This window comes from Bos taurus, chromosome 9 (assembly GCF_002263795.3).
Source record: "Bos taurus isolate L1 Dominette 01449 registration number 42190680 breed Hereford chromosome 9, ARS-UCD2.0, whole genome shotgun sequence".
Lineage (NCBI taxonomy): Eukaryota > Metazoa > Chordata > Mammalia > Artiodactyla > Bovidae > Bos > Bos taurus.
The window spans coordinates 80,993,062-81,016,178 of record NC_037336.1 but is presented as its reverse complement, the minus strand read 5'-3'; the positions used below and the strand labels follow the sequence as shown (position 1 = coordinate 81,016,178).

Here is a 23,117-nt window from a genome sequence, read left to right as displayed (position 1 = left end):
TCAGGAAGACAAGCAAGCATCATTTCCTTTAGTTTTTGGCCCACTTTTTATACCTGGCACCTGGGCGCATTGAAGCTGCCTAGACCAAAAGTCCATACTTAACGTTTTGAAATAAATAACTCTTAAGGACTAAAGTCTGAGATGACCTGGGATTGGCTGATTGAGTACATGGTGTCATAAAATTCTGTGTTGAACAATCTGAGAACAGAAACCTGCCTGAAGTCCTTGAAATCTGTTCCTTATTCATTCGTTTCTTACACATCTTGAGTTTTCACGGTCACTTCTACTACTAACTTCCACCTAACACTACAAATGGGGCTTCCCAGGTGGCTCAGTGGTAAAGAATCCATCCACCAAGGAGACACAGGAGATATGGGTTTGATCCCTGGGTCGGGAAGATCCCCTGGAGGAGGAAATGGTAACCCACTCCAGTATTCTTGCCTGGGATATCCCATGAACAGAGGAGCCTGGTGGGCTGCAATCTGTGGGGTCGAAAAGGGTCAGACATGAATAAGCATGCATGCGTGAAACACTACAAATAGGTTAATTAGTAAAATATGTGGTTCCCTTCCTCCCTCCTTTTCTCCTTCCTTCTTTTCCCCTTTTCCCATGTTTTAATAATTGTGAAATATCAGGTTAAAACATTAGTTTAAAAAAACAACAATTAAAAAAAAGCCCCACTAAATGTCAAGTTTCCTAAATTCTTTTGTGCCTGTGATTATATTACGTGACAAGAAACCATCTCGAGGTGATAATTAGATTTTATCTGTGAGTAATGGTGGCAAGATGGGAGTAGGTGGGAATGTCAACGTGTGACCAAAACAAGGCAATTCACATGATTAGTCTGGAAAAAAATTACTCAAACAGGTGGCTGGGGTTACTGTCTAATCAAGGAAAATTCTAACCCTTTGATGAAGTGGTCAGAATTTTTTTTGTTCCTCTATGGCCAGAAATTTAGGAATGTAGATTATAGAAAGAGGAAAAGCAGAAAGTAAACTGATGAATGAAATGTACAGTATTTCTGTTGGTGATCATCATGGTAGAGAACAAGACAGACCAGAAAGACACCTCCCACTTCTTTTTTCCCACAAGTTTTCACAGATGGTTATATTAGCTGTTTCCAAACTTACACAAGGATCTGGGGCTGGAGGCAATGAAATTTAGCAGCAGTGCTGGTGTTAAAGTGATAAGGCTTTGGCTCCAAGTAACACCTCTCAATCTGTCCAACAACGACAATAGAAAACATACTTCAGGCAGGGTGGTGTCCCACATTTTTATTTGCCCCCAGAAAATATCCTCAATTTCACAGCTGTTCACAGTAACCTGACCTGATTGTACATATCTTCTCTCTGTTTTCCCTCTGGTTACATGAAGTTATGCAAAGGCGCAGACAAAAGCAAAGCAGGAAGCCTCCCACACTAGAGGTGGAAGATAAGAATCACAGAAGCCGGAATGGCTTTTACTGAAGGGCATTTCAAAGCCAGTGGAGACATATATGGCATATTTGTAAATCTTCCAAATGTGTGTAAACATGTACCTTCACACATCAAGACCAGATCTGTTCCTGACCCAGAGAGGTACTGAGAACAAAGTGAAAGCAACCAAATCATAGAAAATGCGTATATCCAGTGTATGCAACAGATGAAGGAGTATTACCTGTAATTACCAAGAGCTAAGAGCTAAGAAGTAACGTACTAGAAAAACAGGAGGAGGAAATATATAGGAAGATCACAGAGGCGAAAAAAGTACAAATGGCTGCTGCTGCTGCTGCTAAGTCACTTCAGTCATGTCCGACTCTGTGCGACCCCATAGACACAGCCCACCAGGCTTCCCCGTCCCGGGGATTCTCCAGGCAAGAATACCGGAGTGGGTTGCCATTTCCTTCTCCAGTGCATGAAAGTGAAAAGTGAAAGTGAAGTCGCTCAGTCGTGTCCAACTCTTAGCGACCCCATGGACTGCAGCCCACCAGGCTCCTCCATCCATGGGATTTTCCAAGCAAGAGTACTGGAGTGGGGTGCCATTGCCTTCTCCAGACAAATGGCTAGTGATATAAAATATTCGCTGAGTACAGCAGTGATCAGAGTCAGAGGAGAAAATACAAATGGCTGAAGATATAAAACACCTGCTAAGTATAGCAGTGATCATAGAAATGTAAAACTAAAGACCAGCTATCCATCTTTCTGAACCAGGAAGAAGCAGAAAATATGAACAGGCCGATCACAAGCACTGAAATTGAAACTGTGATTTAAAAACTCCCAATAAACAAAAGTCCGGGACCTGATAGCTTCACAGTCGAATCCTATCAGACATTTAGAGAAGAGCTAACACCCATCCTTTTGAAACTGTTCCTAAAAACTGCAGAGGATGGAAAATTTCCAAACTCATTCTATGAGGCCACCATCACCCTGATACCAAAACCAGACAAAGATACCACAAGAAAAGAAAACTACAGACAATCTATCTGTCTTAAACTAGCAAAAGCTAAAAAACGTTGATCATTTTCGGTCCTGGGGAGGGTGTGGGGAAATGGGTGCTCCCACATTCTCCTGGGTGTGTACATTTGTACAAACTTCAGAAGAAAATATAGTATCACCTATTAGATTTTAAAGACTGATCACTGTTGATTTGGGCATATTCTCATGGAAATACACCCACATGTTCAGAAAGACATACACACCCAAGGTTCACTGAACACTGTTTGTAAAATCAAAAACAGCAGAAAATGCAAAGTTTATCAACAGGGAAGTGCTTATCCAAAATATAATAGAGCTAGACTGAAATTTTCTACAAACTTTAAAATGAGAGAACATCATGTACATTGACACAAAAGAATGTTCAAGAAACTTTTGACTACAAGATGCAGTTTTCATAGATTATGCATACATAATCCCAAATTTGTGAAGAAGAAAAAAAATGATTTCTATATATTCATGTGTATTTCCACAGTAGTAGTCTAAAAGGACACCAGTTGAAAACAGATGAGGTTGAGGGTATGTGAAAGAAACTATACTTCTTTCATATCTGCATCGGGAATGTATTATGTATTTTAACGATGGAAAAAATATAAACTGATTTCACTGAGGCTGGAAAAGTGGAAAACTGTTGTTTTGGTACTTCTTCAATCTCAGTATGAATTGCTGGGGTTAGATGAGGACATTCTAAAGGTCACTGATTAGTTCAGCTGCTTTCACATAATGTTAACTTTAGACGGACTTCCCTGGTGCTTCAGTGGCTAAGACTCCAAGCTCCTAATACAGGGGGCCAGAGTTCAATCCCCAGTCAGGGAACTACATCCTATGTCCCACATGCCACAAGTTCGTGCTGGAACTAAAGGATTCTGAGTGTCACAACTAACACCCATGCAGCCAAATAAATAAACAAATATCCTTTAAAAACAGTGACTTTAGAGGGCCCACTAGTTTGCTAATTATTCTGTCAACTTAAAAATATTCACAACCTAAAAACTGAGTTATGTTTTATTTGGCCGGAATTTTTAGGACTTCAAGCCTGGGAGGCAGCGCTTCAAGTGACCCTGTTCTGAGGAGGGGTGGGGGTGGGGAGCGGTGCAGAGGAGGGGGAAGCCGGGTTACACAGATGTCTTGCAATAAAGGGCAGATATTCTGAACTCAAAAGATTATCGTCGATTAAAGGAAAGTATCCCAAGTTAAGGAATTTAGTGCTTTTCTACATATGGGCTTCCCTCATAGCTCAGTCAGTAACAAATCCTCCTGCAATGCAGGAGACCCGGGTTTGATTATTTGGTTGTGAAGATCCCCTGGAGAAGGAAATGGCAACCCACTCCAGTATTCTTGCCCAGGAAATCCCATGGACAGAAGGAGCCTGGAAGGCTACAGTCCATGGAGTCACAGAGTCGGACACAACTTAGCGACTAAACCACATATGGGAAGATGCAACAGTCTGGGCTCACTGAAACCGTTCTTTTGATACGTACCTCAGTTCTCTGGGGCCGGTATCCTGAGGTCTTCATATCATTAGTTTCCTCAGGGCTCACCTAGGGAGTGGCTGCAGTCTGATGGCTGCTAGATGGCAGGTATTCTTTGCTTTCTGCATTCCCTCAGGGTTCACCAACTCACCACCCAGTGATGACTGCAAACTCTGATAACTGTGGCATTCTCTGTTTACTAATATGGCAGGAAATATTCCATTTCTCACTGCCCATTAACTAAGGGGAGTGGAAAAGAAGAGGCAGACACCCCAGCCCGGTCAGATCTGTGGCCTCACTCTTCATCAGATATTGGTACAAAGCAGCTGTCTCCCCAAGTCCGCTTTCCACATTTACTTCATCAGAGAATATGGAACCCCTCTGACTGAGTCCTCTGCTGACTTACCATCTTGCTCAGAGAAAAAGCTGACATCAGTGAAATAGTCTATAGAGGCCCATGGGCTGCTATCGCTCTTCCCAACTCACTCTATCCTTCGGGCCTCTTTTCTGTTCCTCAGACGCAGAAAATATCCTTACCTCTGAGCCTTCATCCTGTCCGTTCCCTCTGCCCAGAACATCTCACCATCACTTCTCAGAGCTTTCCCCGATGGTGCCTTCTCAGTGAGGCCCGTCTTGACTATCGTATCTAAGGTTGCAATCTGCACACCTCCACCCTAGTATTCCCTGTCCCTCTTGCACTTTATTATCACCATCTTTTTTTTTCCCCCCAAGAGAGTGGATTAAAAAAAAAAATCTATTTGGCTGCACTGGCCAAATAGTTGCAGCATGCGGACTCTAATTCAAAACACACAGCATGCAGGTTCTAGTTCCCTGACGAGGGATCAAACCTACGCTCCCTACATTGGGAGCTTGGAGTCTTAACCACTGGACCACCAGGGAAGTTCCTATTATCACCTCTATTATTTTTAAATTTATTTCATTTACTGTCTCTCTCCCATGATAAAGATGATCTCTATGATCAAACTTTAGCCAGGCTCCTCTGAGCCCTCTTCCTGACTTGGCCTCAATCTTAGCCTACAGATATTTGAAAAAACGCTCACCTAGTTTCTAACAGCTCAAGCTGCTTCCCTAGTCCCCCTTAAAGTGCCTGCCTAAGAAAACTCAAGGCTGCCAAAGAATTTACTATTTGTTCCAACCAATCTGAACATAGGGCCCCCTGACTTCCAGCCTCTGGTAGGGGGAAGATTCTGAGCAGTAATATTATAGGCATTAGGGAAAAGAGTCCTAGATGGACTGAACTCAACTTCACTTTGTACAGAGGTGGCTGGGTGTTTTAAAGCAGGGGTCCCCAACCTCCCAGACCTAATGCCTAATGATTTGAAGTGGAGCTGATGTAATAATAATAGAAATAAAGTGGAACTTTCATAAGTGGTAAGCAATAAGCACCAGCAAACTAGGCCAAATGGGTTTCACATGCACCACCCCCCTTTTTCACACTTTTTGCGATTTTTAAAATTTCCCGACCCTACTAAGCCCCTGCCTACCTCCCTCCTTACTCCCGCCTCTTCCTTTAAAACAGCAGTCCCTAACCTTCTTAGCATAGAGACTGATTTCAAGGAAAACAGGTTTTCTATGGACTGAGGTGGGGTGATGATTTGGGGATGATTCAAGTGCATCACATTTATTGTTACTTTATTTCTATCATTATTACATCAGCTCCACCTCAGATCATCAGACCTTAGATCTGGGAGGTTGGGGACCCCTGCTTTAAAACACCCAGCCACCTCTGTACAAAGTGAAGTTGAGTTGGGTCCATCCTGAACTCTTTTCCCTATTGCCTAGAATGTTACTGCTCAGAATCTGTCCTTCCAACTTTAACTAGCATCAGGCTTTGTTTATCTTTAACATTCCCCGCTGTAATATAGGCTCCAAGGGCTAGATTTTGTTTTCTTACTGGCACATAGTAAAGACTCAGTAAATACCTGCTGAATATCACTGACGGATCAATAAATGTGCATGGGCTTTAGTCCTGAGGGCACATTTCCAGGTTGGGATAAGCATGTTTAAGCATTTAGATTAAATACAGTGCTCACTTCACTCCTTAAATACCTGGCAAGTGACAGGTGCCTGACTCTCACAGATCATTCCGGTCTTCCTATGCTCCCTACACTTGTCTTGATTTACTGTATTTAATCCTGATAAAACACATCTTCCACATGCTTAATATCCTCCATAAATGAACACAACCGAGCACTGAATACCATGCTAATGAATGATTACTGAAAGGGACCATGTGAAAAGTATTGCTTCATAGGAAGACTTTTACTTTGGGTGGTTATTTCCTCCACGCCCCACCCTTTATTTCCATCCGTGGCCCTGGTTTTGAAACTACCCTTCAACCAAATTCCCCCTGTGCCTCTCTGAGTTTCCATTCTCCCAACTTCAGTGAAAGTGCTTTCGCTATAAATTCCAGTAACTTCCTTCCAATCCAATGAGGTCTTGAAAGTGTTGATTCTTTAGGTTCTCGCAGGTGATCTGAATACTCATACCTTTCTCCCTTATCCTACTCACTGGCTTCTCACCATTTCTAGGTGCCTACAAGTTGTCCCAACTATAATCTATCACTTCCAAAATGTGCTTTATAAGCAACTACTGTATCTGAGGCAGTATGGAGATGACAAAAGTCTAAAACTCAAATGCTACACTCAAAGAGAAGGGACACAGTTTATAATTCATATGAGAAGTTCGCCTTTACTGCATACTTGTTGCTTTAATAATTATTTGTTAGGACTTCCTGGTGGTCCAGTGACTAAGCCTTCGTGCTCCCAATGTAGACGGCCTGGGTTTGATCCCTGATCAGGGAACCTGATCCTACATGCTGCAACTAAGAATTTTCATGATGCAACTAGAGATCCCATGTACTACAATGAAGATGGAAGATCTTGTGTGCCGCAATTAAGACTCAGCTGCTGCTGCTGCTAACTCGCTTCAGTCGTGCCCAACTCTGTGCGACCCCATGAACAGCAGCAAACCAGGCTCCCTTGTCCCTGGGATTCTCCAGGCAAGAACACCGGAGTGGGTTGCCATTTCCTTCTCCAATGCATGAAAGTGAAAAGTGAAAGTGAAGTCGCTCAGTTCTGTCTGACTCTTAGAGACCCCATGGACTGCAGCCCACCAGGCTCCTCCATCCATGGGATTTTCCAGGCAAGAACACTGGAGTGGTATGCCACTGCCTCAATTAAGACCCAGCACAGCCAAATAAATAAATAAATGTATTTTGTTAAATATTTGTTGAATGAAGTGGTTACATAGGAAAATTCGGGCATTATCCAAGGCAATAGTAAACTGTCACATGATGGACACCATAAATCAGAGTTCTCCATCGGAGCTGTAGCTTCTCCCCACTGTTGTACTTCTTATTTCTAACGGGTATTTTCTGCAGGATTGTAATATCAACCACTGTTGACAAGCCCAACGTATCTTCTTATCACATCCTCAAATCTGCCTGTTATCCAGCACCTCATGATTCTCAGAGGCACCACCAACATTCTGATTCTCAGGTGCATCTTAGCATCTGCAGTCTCCTTGGAAGGAGGTCCATTCCCAGCCCATCAGGGTAGAAGTTCCTGAGGCCTCCCTTCCTTCTCATGTCCATGAGAAGCCCTGGTCTGGGTGTCAATAACCTCAGTTCCAGTCCCCTTCAGCCCCTCCCTCTTATCTAGAAAAGGCATCACAAAGACTGAGAAATGAGGGAAGAAAAACACTCCACAGATGTAAAACTTTTCAAAAGTGTGACCTAAGTGGGTGCATGGATGGGGGTGGGGGGAACGGGAGGGCCAATAGGGAGGGGATATACGTATGCTGCTGCTGCTGCTGCTGCTGCTAAGTCGCTTCAGTTGTGTCTGATTCTGTGCGACCCCATAGACTGCAGCCAACCAGGCTCCCCTGTCCCTGGGATTCTCCAGGCAAGATCATTGGAGAGGGTTGCCATTTCCTTCTCCAATGCATGAAAGTGAAAAGTGAAAGTGAAGTCACCCAGTCGTGTCCGACTCTTAGTGATCCCATGGACTGCAGCCTTCCAGGCTCCTCCGTCCATGGGATTTTCCAGGCGAGAATACTGGAATGGGCTGCCATTGCCTTCTCCAGGATATATGTATATATAGAGCTAATTCACTTTGTTGTACAGCATTATAAAGTAATATACCTCAATTTAAAAAAAGAAAGAAAGAAAAAAGTATAAAAGAAAAGAAAATATAAAAGCTGAATAGCTTTTACTCTTGTCTTTTCATGTTTGGGGTAATGCTATCTCAAAACCTGGATTTGGGTCTTGAGTTTCCAGTGAATAAAGTGTTCTAATCTTAAGTTAAAAAAAATTCTGAATTAAAGTTTAAAATTCTAGGTCAAAGGGTACAAATTTCTAATAATCATTTCACAACACAAACATCAAAAATTATGTTGTACACCTAAAACTAATACAGAGTTATATGAAAATTACATCTCAGATTCTATCTCTACCTCCTACTGTCTGAAAACCTGCTAGACACTAGACACAAAAAGCCTTTACAGATAAAATTCCAGGAGCCAATTCACACGGGCAGTCTTGAAGCAAAATATCCTGCATGGGTGGAAGTTCTAAAGGCTCCCTCTCACTAAATCTTTCAGCGTTTCCACCGACTATAAATAATATATAGTCAGGCTTACCAAACAGGAAAGCCAGACCAGACTTTCAAGCAGCACAGAAGTTTCCATGGATAGAACTGTAAGCTACATTAGTGCTAGAAGGAATCCATCCTTAAAATAGTTGACAAGCTGAATGAAAGCTATCCACAGAGGCTTGCTCCTCAAAGTGAGGTTCATGGACCACCAGCGTCAGCCAAACTTAGAAGTTTATAAAAAACGCAGAAGCTTGATCTCCACCCCGACTGAATTTCAACGAGATCCTCGGTGATTCATAAGCACAGTAACGTTTGAGACATTGAATACTGTAACCGCGTCACCTAAGTCAGATGTGGATGCCTGTGACAGCTCTGATGAACTGTAACATCAGCCCTTCTAGAAGAAGATGGTGGACTTTGTGCTTCCCGGGGGAGGGGGAGGCTGACTGGGACTCTAACTTGTCGTTTGGGGCCTGCCTATGTCCTGTTGACTATGAACAGAGCAGCGAGCTGAGGATGGCTGAAAACCACAGCCTGGGATTAAGAGCATCTTTGCTGATGCACAGGGACCAGCTGAATCATATCAAGACACCTCCACCCGCGTCCTCAGCAAGAGTTTAACACAGGTGAGTGTAATCAAGGTACGGCCCTGGAGCCAAAGAGTAGCAGGTGAAGGATGTGCGCGTGCGCAGAAGCGAAGGCAGGGGCGGCAGCCACGCCCACAGCGAGAAGCAAGATGGGGGGACTTTCACACACGGATTGTAATGGACAAGGTAGGTTTTTTCAGCATCAGAAAGTTCAAAACACGTTCTTTCTCCTTCTGCAGCTGTCTGGCAGCTGCTGGTGCCTCCAGTGTATTCCCATCTTGCCATCGCTTGAGGCCACCGACATTTTCCAGATCCCAGCCCTCTGGGAATTTGTCAGCTGCCTAAAGAGACATCATCCCAGTGAAAAATTACCGACTTTGAGGATCTTAGTTCATTAACCGGGGATTGAACCAACATCCCCTGCATGGGAAGCACGGAGTCTTACCTCTTTACCTCTAGCGCCACCTGGGAAGCCTATATTTCATTACAGATTATTACAAAATATTGAGTATATTTTCTTGTACTACACAGTAAATCCTAGTTGCTTATCTATTTTATATATAGTACTTATATCTGTTAATCCCATATTTCTAATCTGGAAGATTCCTAGTGGCCTCCATCCACCGCACTCTTTTTCTTCTTTCTTACCTTAACAGGCATTAGCTTTTCTCTGTTGCTTCCCAGAAGCCCAGGAATTCCTCACCTTGATAGTCCTCTGGCACACTGAGGTAACTGTTGGTGGGTTTCCACATTCTAACCATCTCTAACATAAGAACCACCCTCTCTATACCTATAAGAGAGGTATCCTGCATCCCACATGATGGATAAAGCCAGTGATACAAATGACTACCTGGCCCAGGCTGGGCATTCGGAATTGGGGTCCAGGGACATTGAAGAGTCTCAGTTTGCTCTACCTGAAGACAAGTGAACGCAGACACTCTGAGGAGACCTGTGCTCCTAACAGCAGAGAAATCTGGTATGAGAGGATGCATGGATGGATGGAGGCATGAATGGATAGAAAGATTATAGAGGGACTGATTGATAGATATGGCCCTAGAAAGAAAAAGTGATGGAAAGGGAGAGAAACAGTGCCCTTCTTGGCCACAGGCAACTTATCAGCTCTTGGTTCTAGGTCTTCACGACACAGCTCTGTTTATTGGTTCTGAACAGCTCTTGCATCTCTTCTTTCAAACAAGGGAGTCTCTATTACTGGCTATGGAAAATTGTTCATTTTGAGCAAATCCTTGCTGTCACTTAATAACCCTCTCATTCATGTCTTACTGAATCTCTCCCACAAACGTCACATTGTCTTCTTTACTTCCTCAGCCTCAGAGTCACTACACCAATGGTCCAAACTGACCTGCTTGGTTAGCACATACTACCTCGCATGAAGTATTACTATAAAGTCATACAAATGACTTAGATATCCATGATTGTTATTCCCACCAAAATAATCATACTGGGAAACTATAAACGTATTCCCACAATGTGGCCAATACCCCAACCATTTCTGGAATGTCTCTTCAAATCTTCCTTACTGACAGTAAATCTGTGTCTCGTGATTTTTAGAAACAGCTACAATTGTGCTGTAATCAGGGAAAGTGGATAAAATGAAGGATCAAACATTTTAATCATAAAGTTTGTTTTCCCCAGTAGAATCCTAATCAAAATAAGCATATCTCCCATAATCGGAATAAGCAGATCACAATTCTAAAAGACAATACGCATCTGAAGGCACATATGCTATGTGCTATTACATTTATTAAATATAAATTACATTCTTTGTCATCATCACATCTTTCTGTACACTTCATCCAGAGGAGATAAATCTAAGATTTATAAAGCCCAGTAGGTTGGAGATGAGGGGTTTAATGAATGTTTGTTATTGATGTTTAGGTTTCTTAATTATTATCTAATTTAAATGCGACCTGTAAAAAAAAATAGATGCCATTCAGGTAGGTAAAAATATACATGAAGGCAAAAGATTACAGACCAACCCTAACAGCCCAATCATGGCCATAAATTATATGTCACATACTTAAAATATGTGAGCTGCCAATCAAAACTGAAGCATCTTACCAATGATATTCCTGCCCTGGTCATAGCCCTGAGCTCTGGAGATAGATAATGCATTTTTCTTCAAGTCACAAGTTTCTTCCTGTTATGAGGGATAAGCAATAGCTACTTTTTCTCAAGCTTTCACAGAGGCATCGAGAAACTGCTAAGTAAGGTATATAAATGTCAAGTTTTAGCCAATAGGTCACACAGTGAGCTAGATCTCAGAAACCCTTCTAAGGGCAAGCCATGCAACCCACTTCTCTGTGCAAATTTCAGCTAGTGTGATCAAAGATAATGAGTCACCCGGTAGAGGATTTCAAAAACACTAAAGCCGCTTCAGGGTTTTCTTCTTGAGCTTCACTGTAACTGAAACTACACTTATACTTTGAGACAAGACAGGGCTACGGGGCATGAATTCAACACATGACTCCAAGATTGAGTAGTTTTAGGTTAAAAGACCTCGCCTCAGTGATGAAAACTGAAGCGCGCTTGTCTGAAAATACTGGATCCCAGAATCCCATTAGAGTGAATTCAAATGTGTTGTTTACACTAGAAACATGAAGTGTTGGGTAGACCTTAAAATAGACAACTGCTTGAGGCTTGAAAATGATCTTTTGATAGAAATAGATGTGTATTCTGATGATCTCGCTCAGAATAGTATTTATAGAGTAAAACGTGACTGGATTTCTTCCTTGGTGGTAGAGGGTACATATGAGTCATTTTCTTTGAGGGGCGATGGCTGTACGCTAGGTCTAATGCAGTAAGGATGAGAGTGTGAGCTTTGAAGTCATCAAAATGTATCAGTTCTACCTGCGGGACTTGGGTGGATTGCTCCATTTTTCTGAAGCCAGTTTCGTTATTTAAAACATGGAGCCGAGGGACTTCCCCGGTGGTCCAGCGGTTAGGACTCCTCGCTGCACCGCATGGGGCACAGGTTCCATCCGTGGTTGGGGAGCTGCTGCTGCTGCTGCTGCTGCTCAGTCGATTCAGTCGTATCCGACTCTGTGCGACCCCATAGACGGCAGCCCACCAGGCTCCCCCGTCCCAGGGATTCTCCAGGCAAGAACTCTGGAGTGGGTTGCCATTTCCTAGGAGCTAGGATCCTGCATATCACATGGTGCAGAAAAAAAAAAAAATTGAAAAAGAATGGAACTGATACAGAGCTATGTCACAGGGTGGTTATAAAGACGAAACATGATAGCGTGTGTAAATAATGCAGGACTGGTTTTGCCTAAGCGTTCACTTCCTTCTAAGCCCTCCTGCCCACACTCCTGCATGCAACCCCCTGCAGGGAGGCTGCAGAATCTGGCTTACTTGGGCTCCATCAGCACCAGCACCTGGCAGGACTGACATTCACCATCTCCCTTTCACAAAGTACTTCTATGAAGATGTTGTGAAGTGAGGTTTGCACAGTACTCCCAAGGAAATGCTCAGTGTCTCATCAACTACTCTTCGAAAACACTCTGGTTGCAGAAAGCAACACAATACTGTAAAGCAATTATCCTCCAATTAAAAATAAATAAAAAGAACACTCCAGTTAGAGTTTTTGTGTGTGTGTTCTAAACCTTAGAGAATCATAACTTCTACCCAACTTTCCATTCATTTTTTTTTATCAGTTTGCATAGTATTTTGATTTGCAACTTCACGTCAAAAGAACTGACTTTTAGGGACTTCTCTGGCAGTCCAGTGGTCAGGACTCTGCACTTCCAATGCAAGGGGTTCAGGTTTTATCCCTGCTTGGGGAACAAAGATCCCACCTGATGCATGGCCTGCCTTTAAAAAAAAAAAAAGGAAAGAAAGAAAACAAAAACACACTAACAATAACCTGACTTTCAGGGAATACATGTATTAAGCCTATAAATATTTAGTAAGCATCTACTACATACCAGGCCCCATACCTGGCACTAAGAATGAAAAACAATCAATAAAACATAGTTTGTTTTCAGTGCTGTTACAGCATGAAGAATGCACAGTATAACACACAAGTCCTGTAATGGACGAGTGCCCGAGGTGCCACCACTCACACGGCACTTTAAAGTTCAAAAGCACCTTCACAGTGTCAGCCTCCCATGAACCCTATGAGCTGGGTGTCACCATTACTAATCATTTCCAGGTCAGATATAAGGAAGCCCAGGGGAAGGAGGGGAAGTAAGCTGACCAAGATCACACAGATAATAACCGTGATTCTGGGTCTCAAATCTCTGCTGGCTGTCCCTCAGAGTCCCTGTCAGAATATACTCCGAACATGCCCCCTATCAAGCCGGCAAACGCCTTACAAATGTCTCCTAAACTGTGTTCCCCAGGAAGCATTCAGACACAGGAAGCTCTCGTGTTCTAGACTTGGCCCAGACCCTAACTGCCCTTCTCTCCCCCAGGACCCTACTGAGGGCCGAATGAACTGCTGTTTTCTGATGATGCCAGCTTCTCTCCAGCCCTGGTGCTTTTTCTCTACTCTTTCTTCTCCCCAAATACTCCTCCTGTAGTCCACCCAGCTCCACCTTCCTGTTCCTTCTCTTGCCTGGAGGCAGTAGTTTCACCTCTTTCAGGAAGCGCTTCCTGATTACCCTCCTTCAAGCCATTTCAAATAGCTGAGTCTTCTACGTTCTCCCCAAGGCCCACGAGAGGCACAAGACATAGCTGGCTATTTGGCACTGCAGTCATCGGTTCATTTGACTGTCTTCCCCCTCACTTTTCCTCAGGGATGTCTTTGCAGCCTCTGTGTTTAGCCCACTAGCTGTTTCTTGACTAAATGAATGAAGGAAAAAAATCAAGCTATGCCCCCTCACCTAGTGTTCTCCCTGCAATGGCTGGGCTCAAAACAAATCCAGAGCTTCGCCAGCAGTCTCGGAGCTACCACTGAACTACTGATGCCCACCAGAGCATCCCCAGGTTAGGGATAATTCACCCTGTGTACATCCTCTGAAAACAAGAACAGGCATGAAATCACCAGTCAGGTTTTGAGCATAAACATGGCTGGTTAACAATGCCTTAGACCAGTGGACCTGCTGCAGTCTCTAGCTGGCCATAACCTTTCTGCTTTCAATCTTATTCCTCAAATTGCAGAGCCCATATCTGCTCACCTGTGTGAACCCAGAGCCTAGAACAGTGATGGCACACAGCAGCCTTTGCCTCAGGAAATATTTGAATGAATGAACGAATGAATGAAATATTGAATAAAGGAAGGAAACTGCCCTGGCTTGGTTCTTCCTAAGTGACCTTGATGGCACTATGTAATCACTTCACCCTTCAGGCCACCACTGGCTCGAGTTTTCGTGGATACTGGATCAAGACAGACAATGGCTCCGTGACCTCTGTGTGACCTATGACCTATGACTTCAGACAGTGGATCTTTTCTAGAGAATCTAAACTAAAAAATATAAAGAAACTTTTCCAGGTAAATATACAGATGAGAGCTAAGAGGAAGCAAAAGTTAAGTTGTGGGAGAGGAGGTAGAAGCCATGACATGAGGTTTGTGGAAGTAGATGGATGAGGAAGCACCCGTGAAGGAGAACCTGTTTAGATCAGGAAGCAGAGAGGCTGAGAGAAGCTGAGTGTCAGGGAGACCCTGCCATCCTGCGGAGGTGCTAGAAGAGAAAGAGGAACTGGCTGCAGGGCCGCCTCCATTCCTGACAGCTCTTCTCTGGTCTCAGCTTCAGATCTAGTGCAACCAGACTTAACAGGCACGTTCTTACCTAATAGGTGAGAATGAGTTTTAGTGTTTCAACTGCTACTACAGGCTAACAGGTGATGCTGAGTTCTAAAACGTGTTAGCCTTGGGTACAGGACCATCTCAGCTTAGAGCTGGTTAAAGGCACCCATTTGCAGATGAAGCCTGACCAGTGGTCAGCTCCTGGCGGGATGAGAAGCCTGTCGCCCTTGCACAAAGAAAAAGGTTCCCTTCCTGGGGGCAGTGGGGGCACGCAGGTCCACCTGGGGCCGCACAGCTTGGCGAGGCCAGGGCACAGGCTGGGTCTTGTCTGCCCCACCCTTCCCAGCAGGATGGCTTTACTCTCCAGGGAGAAGGCAAGGACAGAAATTGTACCCAGAGCCAAATGGTCTTTGTTTGGTAAAAGAAACCACTCTGAGTGATGTGAATGGCAAGTGAGCCGGCATCCATTGTTCCTGCCTCGGGCTGCTCCAGCCCCACTGTGATGGAGCCGAAGAGTCCCCTTGGGACACCGTTCCCTTCCCCCACCCCCACAGCATGGCATTATGCTTTGGCAAACAATGGCTGAGCATGCAAACGCCAACTGGAAGAGTTAGAACCTCAGAGGGTAGTGGGAGGCACTCTGGGGGCACCAGCCAGGTGTGAATAACAAGGACTTCTCCCCCAATGGGACAGGTGACCACCGACTGCAGAAGTGGCACCCCATGGCAGTGGCCAGGCAGCCCTAGGTATGGGTGGATGGAACATCCAGGTTGGCTAGATTTCTCGCTCCACTCCTCATTGAACACACCAGGGATAAAAGACTTAAGAAAAAGACACTGGATCTGTCATCTTCCCGGGTGGTGCTAGTGGTAAAGAAGTCACCTGCCAATGCAGGAGACATAAGTTACGTGGCTTCAATCCCTGGGTTTGGAAGATCCCCCGGAGGAGGGCATGGCAACCCACTCCAGTGTTCTTGCTTGGAGAATCCCCATGGACAGAGGAGCCTGGGGAGCTACAGCCCATAGGGCCACAGAGTCAGACACAAATGAAACAACTTAGCACACACGCACATACACCTATATACACCAGGGCAAAAGGATGCCAGAGGAACGAATCAGATACTGAAAGAAATGAGACCGTGTCTGGACATAAAGCGGTCCATCTGCTCATATCACCATTTTTGAGGTGGCTCAAATGTTCTTTGTTCTGTGCAGCCCTATATGCAAGACTAAGAGTCATCACTTGAAGACCAAACACTAAGACCAAGTACCAAATACCTCTTGGTACTCCTACAGGCTGATGGGCACAGTGCCCAGCACACAGTAGGTCCACAGTCAGCACTTGCTAAGAGCTTACAATAGGAATAAGCCTGGGGCTATGTCCTAAGCTTCTTCACTTACTAATTATTGGGCTTATCAGAAAAGAACATCGGAACCCACTGAATATATTAAAGTTTCCAATGTGGAAGAAGACTGACGTAAAAGTTAAAAGAACATCTGTCCATATACTGTGAAAACCTTGTCTGGGTACTTTTCTTTTTAAGTGGATAAAACACCACTTTATTTACAAAGCAATACTAGATTTTTAAAATGCAAAACTTTTGTTGAATTCCAGAACTGTGAGTTCAAAACCATAAAGCAAAAACAATCTGTTTTCCTAACCTCAATAAAAGGACTGATGTATCAATTCCAGTGTTACTTTAGTTATATTCTTTAAGTGTACTTATTTGAAAATACATGGCTTTCTTCAAACGTTTTGTATGGATTTTAAAGTTGAAAACTAGTTTTTGCTGACAAAGCACATGCATCTTTATCATGTGAAAAATCAACTGTTCAAATCACAAGTTAAATAAAAGCCACTGAAGCTTGGACAGAAATCTAGTAATAAAGCACAAACAAAGTGGATTCTCTTGTGATATCTCCAGAGAGTCAACAGAGGGAAAGCACAGAACTGGTCTTTTTAAAATGTTGTTTGTATTGGACTGTCTCTTATTGGCATGGTAGGAAAAATTTTCGAGTTTTAAGTTTTTATTATTGTTTCGTGGAGAAGAGCAGGAGGAAGCAGGGCTGGGAGGTGGGGTGACAGACAGGGTAGGCAGGATGGCTGGTAATGATGGAGTGAGGTTCTTCTCTGATGGCCCTTGAAGGACACTTTGCAGTCTTCTCCTCCCTGTCCTCCTCTGCCCCTCCCAGCCACACACCGCTGCAAAGTCCCCTCCCCGCTCAACACTCTCCCAAGGACTCACACCGGCAGTTCCCTCATTATTAGAAATGAACCCTTAGGAAGAACTTACTGACAACTAGCAGGAGGCGAAGGGGACAACAGAGGATGAGAGGGTTGGATGGCATCACCGACGAGATGGACATGAGTTTGAGTAGGCTCTAGGAGTTGGTGATGGACAGGGAAGCCTGGCCTGCTGCAGTCCATGGGGTCACAAAGAGTCGGACAAGACTGAGCGACTGAACTGAACTGAGCTGAGATCAAGACAGGGACTTCCCTGGTGGTCCAGGGGTTAAATGCAGGGGTCACAGGTCACAGGTCACAGGTCGATCCCTGGCTGCAGAACTGAGATCCCATATGCCACATGGTGTGGCCCAAGAAAAAAGAAAGGGAGTGAGAAAGCCCCTTGGGAGGTGGTAGCAGCAAAGGAGAATACTGATAAAATATTAAACCAAATTCTTCAACCTTATGCTTGTCCAGTTCAAGTCCTTGTCACAGTATCACATGGCAGCAAGCCACACTGATATACAGGCCATAGGTTCTTCCGCAGACCCTGCCACACACTAGAATCACCTAATGCCAATTAAATCAGAATCCTGGGAGCTGGGACACAGCCATAAATTGTTCTGTTGTGATTTTGGTTGTGGTTCTGTTTTCTTAACTTTCCAAGGGACTCCTAGGTGTAACCAACTTTGAAAACCAGTGGCAGAGAGAAATGCTTCTCAAATGTTAAGTTCCCTATAACAACCTGGGGACCTTGTGAAATGCAGATTGGGGTTAAGGATATCTGGGGTGGGGTCCAAGATTCTGAGATGAGGCCCATGCTGCTGCTCTCGGGCTGGCTCCTGTCAGGCCACATGTGATCTCACATGGGACGCTGACCAGTTGTATGCCCACAACTTCTGGGGGAGGGCCTCGTACTCGGACTACCCTTGGGTCAAGGGGTGTTATCACAAGGGGTTGTAACCTTCCTATTGCGCCTCTAAGACAAGTCGGTTATCAGCTCCGTCATCTAGCTGATTCTCCATCCACCTAGCCTGGCTGTATGTGTCAGTGAGGGACCAACTCATTCATTTGGTCTCTGACTCTTAAGAAATGTAGGGAGCTCCTCATTGTGTTTAGCCCATTCTTAAAGAAATTCAAGGCTCAGTGCTGAAGATGATGCGTTCACATAGAAGCTCACTCTTTCACGCAATGGGTCAGCTTCCTGGGGCACTGGGGATGAAGCAGCTGAAACCTGTCACTTCCTAATATCCTTTAAAAGCACACAGAATGCGTAGAGCTCTTGGAGATAAAATAATTTTATAAATTGAAGTCCACAGTTCATACGACGGGCACTTTGCATGCTCATATTTAAAAGGTTCTTGTTTTGTTGTTTTTAGTTGCTAAGTCATGTCCGACTCTTTTGCGAGCCCATGGACTGTAGCCTGTGAGGTTCCTCTGTTCTTAGGATTTTCTAGGCAAGAATACTGGAGTGAGTTGCCATTTCCTTCTCCAAGGGATCTTCGTGACCCAGGAACTGAACCTGAGTCTCCTGCATTGCAGGCAGATTCTTTACCATTGAGCCAGCTGGGAAGCCCCAAAAGGTTTTTACTGCCTCTTTTCTGCGTGTAGGCCTTGACTTCCATCTACGAAAATGAAAAATGGTGATACACGCTATGCTTATTTTATCTGCAGTCACCAAATGGACACATTTTCAGTTTCCTCTTTACAGTCATCTGAACGGTTAATCTTTGTTCAAAAGAAAAAATCAATCAAGATTATCCAGGAGTCAAGTTCAGTCTGGCCAAGACATGAAAACCAGGAGGAAAAACACATTCAGCTCAATACTTTCCACAACATGAATTTGGCAGAAGACTCTTTACAACACATCCCATAACCTACATCCCACCAATTGAATTTAAGAATTCTGACTGGCTTTATCCAAAGTGATCTGCAAATTCAGATCAACAATATTTTTGATGTTTTTTTACCTATACACATGATAGGGCAAAAACGATATTACAAGAATAAGAAGGTGGAATGGAAAACAGAGGTAGATGGCCCATGGAATGGAGTCAGAAACATGAAAATGTGCCTTTGCTGAAGGGGAAACTAGGTTTCAACCAGGAGTCAGGTTGCCTTAGCCCTTCAAGGCCTAGGTACCCATCCCCGCCACCCCCCAACCCGCCCCCACTCAAGCACAGAGCCTGTGGGGGAACCTGGGAGCGCAGTGTATCAGCTCCGCACCATTGCCTGTCGCTGCAACATTGGCAGTTTTAGCATCAGTCCTCCCAAAACTGCAAACCAGAAAACAATCTATAGAAACTGAACAAATCTGGTGGACTTTCAAAAACCATTCTGCAGTTCTTAGGATAATGCTTTGTTCCAAAGCATTTTAAAAATTATTAATTATTTAATCCCCCTAACCTCCCCATGTGGCAGTTCCACACTCTGATTCCCACTTTAAATATCAAGATATGAGAGACAAGGTTAAGTCATCTGCCCCACGTTACACACAGCTCGGCCCTCAGCCGGGTTCTGCCCAGCCGGTGCCTGGAGATGCCCCCAAGCCGGCGGGCCGGGGTTACCGCAGAGATGCCCGCTCCAGGCTTGGTCAAACGGTGAAGGATCAGTGATCCAACAGCACAACCAAACTCTGACCACACCTGCGGGGGCGTTTATATCCCGGGTCTTCTGACCAGCGACTCCCCAAAGAAGGCTTTATTTCAGAAGCATTAGCAGTTGGAAGGGTTTTCAAGACTTGCATGTTAACCGTAACATGTTAACCACCCCCCCGCCCCCCAAGTGAGAGGACCGCACCCTTCCGAGGGACCAAAGTCGCCCTGAAGACCGAGAGAAGGTTCCTCTTCCTGATGGACAAGCCTAAGAACCAGAGTCGCCGGTGCTCCCGGGCGCCGCACAGCCGCCGAGCCGCGCGGGAAGGAGCGCTCCGCATCGCGGCGGGTGCACCTCGCCCCGAAGAAACACGCGACCACCCCGCGCACCGGCCGAAGCCGGGTTGGAGCATCTCTCTCCGAGGGTACCCGAGAGGGGCAGCGACAGAAGGTGGGGAGGGGGGTGGGGATGGGACCGCTGGAAGGGTGAGGGGTTCAGCTTCGCCCAACCTCGACCCCCGCATCCTCTCCTCCCCTCCCGCCGCCAGTGCCCGCGGACGCCCCGGGCTGGCCGTGTCCCCATCGCAGCCACCTGCCCGCGCCGGCCCTCCGCCGGTCCCCGGCGCCTGAGCGGCCCTTACCTGATCCGGAGATGTGGACGCGGAGCGGGCGGCCCCGACTCGAGCACGACGACAGGTCGCTCTGCGAGCGGCCGCGGGGGCTCGGGTCCCCCGGCAGCCTGCGCAGGGCGGGCGCCGGCGGCCCGGCGGGCGTCTCGGGCTCGGGCGCCTCGGCCGCCGCCTGCCCGGCCGGCTCTCCCGGGGGCTCGGCGGGGCTCCTGCCCGCCTCGGCCATCGGCTCCCGGCGGCCCGGAGCGCGGGGTGGGGCCGGCGCCGCGGACCGCGCTGCCCGGCGTGCGGCGACCCCGAGGCAGCGACAAGGGCGGGGAAGGCTGGACGCCGGGCGCGGAGAAGCTGGTGGGGAGGGCGGGAGGAGGAAGAGGACAGAAAAGTTTGCACAGGAAGGAGCCGCCTACAGCCGGCTCTCGCTCCCGCGGGCGAAAGCCACAGGGCTCGGAGCTGGGCCGCCCTCAGTGCCCGCGAACCTGCCCGCTGCTCCACCCCCCGGGCCGGGGCACGGCCCTTTGCAGATTGGCGGCAGGAGGGTCCCCTCCGATCATATCCAGTTCGCAGGCCTCAGATTAGTGGAGCTAGGGCGTCAGGAGCTGGGATGCAAGGTCAAGGTTAACAATACTGTTTTCATGGGGAGTCGGGGGAGGGGGGGGGTGGGACGGGGGCGGTGGGCCGGGGTTGCAAGGAATGCCAAGCACACACACTTGAGCGCCCTGTGATGGAATCAAAGGCTCATACCCAGTTGAAGGATGCGAAACTACCAAACTGCAGCACCAAAAGGCACTGGACTTGCTGGTGAGCTCGTGGCCCATCCTGGAGACCCTTAAGTCAAGGCCACAGACCTCTCCTCTCACCCTTTGCCCTCGAAGCCCTCTCTGCCTCCCACCTTTGCCCACATTCCTGGGTTTCTGTCTCCTGGGTAGACCCGTAGGTCATGTTTGAAAGGCCAGGCTTCCAAAGAACCAAGTGAATGAATGCCTACTGGGAAGTCTGTGTCAAAGCTTTGCAGTGGAAAGACGGGCCTCCCAGCTGCTGTGGACTGGAAATCAGGGTTACCTCCGTGCCGTGTAGGATTGTGCGAGATGGGCAATGGAGATCTGGCTGATTCAGCGGGTGACTTCACAACCTAAGCTTTCTCAGTTTTATGATTATGCCTCCAAGTTGTGACTTGCCCAGAGCCAGAGCCAGGTGTCACCATTCCTGAAAGCTCATGGCAAGGGACAAAGGTCCCTGGGTTCACCTACGGGCCATAGTGAGGCAGCAGGCGGAGAAGGGGGAGGGGAGGAAGGGTTAACACAGTTAACATTTATTGGCACCCACACCCATATGCCAAGTGCCTTGTCAGACACTTCGCACATATGATACCTTTTAGTTAAAAAAAAAAGAACAAAACACTCAAGCAGAGGTGGTGAGAGAAAGGGGGGTCCAAAGTGAGGGGTGCAAACTAGAGAGGTACATTAATACGCACAAAGGCCTTTGTGGAGACTCGGTCATAATAATAACAGCAGCTTGCCCTTAATAATTTGAAAGAGTTTTCACCTATAATTCTCACAGCAACTCTGGGAAGGGCATGATTACCCCAGCGTTGCTGTGAGAACTCTCCAAAAACAGGTCCATTTCCACAAAGTCAGCCATGCTTGTCTGGTCCTGCTCTAAATATCTGCTTCCCCACCTCCGTAAATTTACACAGCTTCAAGTGTTATTGCCTTGATCGATACCTTGTGTAGTTCAGGACAGAAAAAAGATGCCCGTGCTTCAGTGCACCAGCGTGCGGTGTTTCAGCAGATAGGTCTTTTGGTGGGATTGAAAGGAAGGATTTGCCACTTTCCCCTGTAACTGACATTAGATTACGAAGCTATTTCTCATCATCGTTTGCTGTCCTGAATATGTTATTACCCAGTGATGCTGTCTGTACCCGGCTCGTCCACTTCTCAGGGGTTAGCTCCCCTTGCCAGCTGCTTTTCTTCTGGGGCACACCTGCCTCTCTCCCGGCACTTAGGTCTCACCCCACTGGTTTCTCCCCTTTGCTCACAACATGGATGCCCTCACTGTCCCTCCAGGCCTCCTGCCTCTCCCTTTCGGGTTTATCCTGTATGTCATCTCTTTTGATGCTAAATAAATGAATTACTGAATATCCCAGAGGGCTTCCCTAGTGGCACATTGGCAAAGAATCTGCCTGCCAATGCTGGAGATGCATGTTTGATCCCTGGATTGGGAAGATCCCCTGGAGAAAGAAATGACAACTCACTCCAGTATTCTTGCCTGGGAAATCCCATGGACAGAGGAGCCCGGAGGGCTACAGTCCATGGGGTCCCAAAAGAGTCAGATGCGATTTAGCAACCAAAAAACAACGAAATATTCCAGAACACATGAAAACTTCCCTTGTTCATTAGTCAGCAGTTAATCGTTTCAACCTTCACTTAGTCCTTATGTGTTGAAGTGTTTCTTGAGGGCCAGACACTGGGCCAGGCACCACCACGCTTCTAGAAATAATAGCATCTGTCCCTGTTCTTATAGTCCCCTTGCCCCATCCTCATCCCATCACCATCTACAGTGTGACTTCTGCCGACGCTGTTTGCTTGAGCTTCTTTGAGCACTACTGCTTGGACCTCTGCAAGTTACTGAATGGACCTCTCAGGTCTGACTCCTGCTGCAGCTCTTGACACTCTGGACCACTTGTTTCCTTTTCTGGATTCTGTGTCCCTGGTTTCTGGGACACTCATCTTGCCTCTCTGTCTCCCTGCTATCCTCCTCTCAGGATCTCTTTTTTCCTGTCTGTTCTTACCCAGTGCTCCCCAGGGGTCCAGCATCAGCT

The 23,117-nt window shown here is 46.2% G+C and overlaps 1 protein-coding gene across 4 annotated transcripts in view; it reads right to left on the bottom strand.

Annotated features, from left to right (window-relative positions):
- The window catches only part of PHACTR2 (phosphatase and actin regulator 2), a 297,881-nt gene extending 277,161 nt beyond the window's left edge, over window positions 1-20,720 (bottom strand). For 2 of the 4 annotated variants that reach the window (XM_024997045.2, XM_059889923.1), the window contains exon 1: window positions 20,312-20,715. In XM_024997045.2, the coding sequence (XP_024852813.1) occupies window positions 20,312-20,525 (214 nt within the window). In that variant the 5' untranslated portion in view covers window positions 20,526-20,715. Of the gene's footprint in view, window positions 1-20,311 lie in introns of all 4 variants that reach the window. The other 2 variants (XM_024997040.2, XM_024997043.2) reach the window with 2 other exon arrangements.
- Window positions 20,721-23,117: the final 2,397 nt, after the last annotated feature.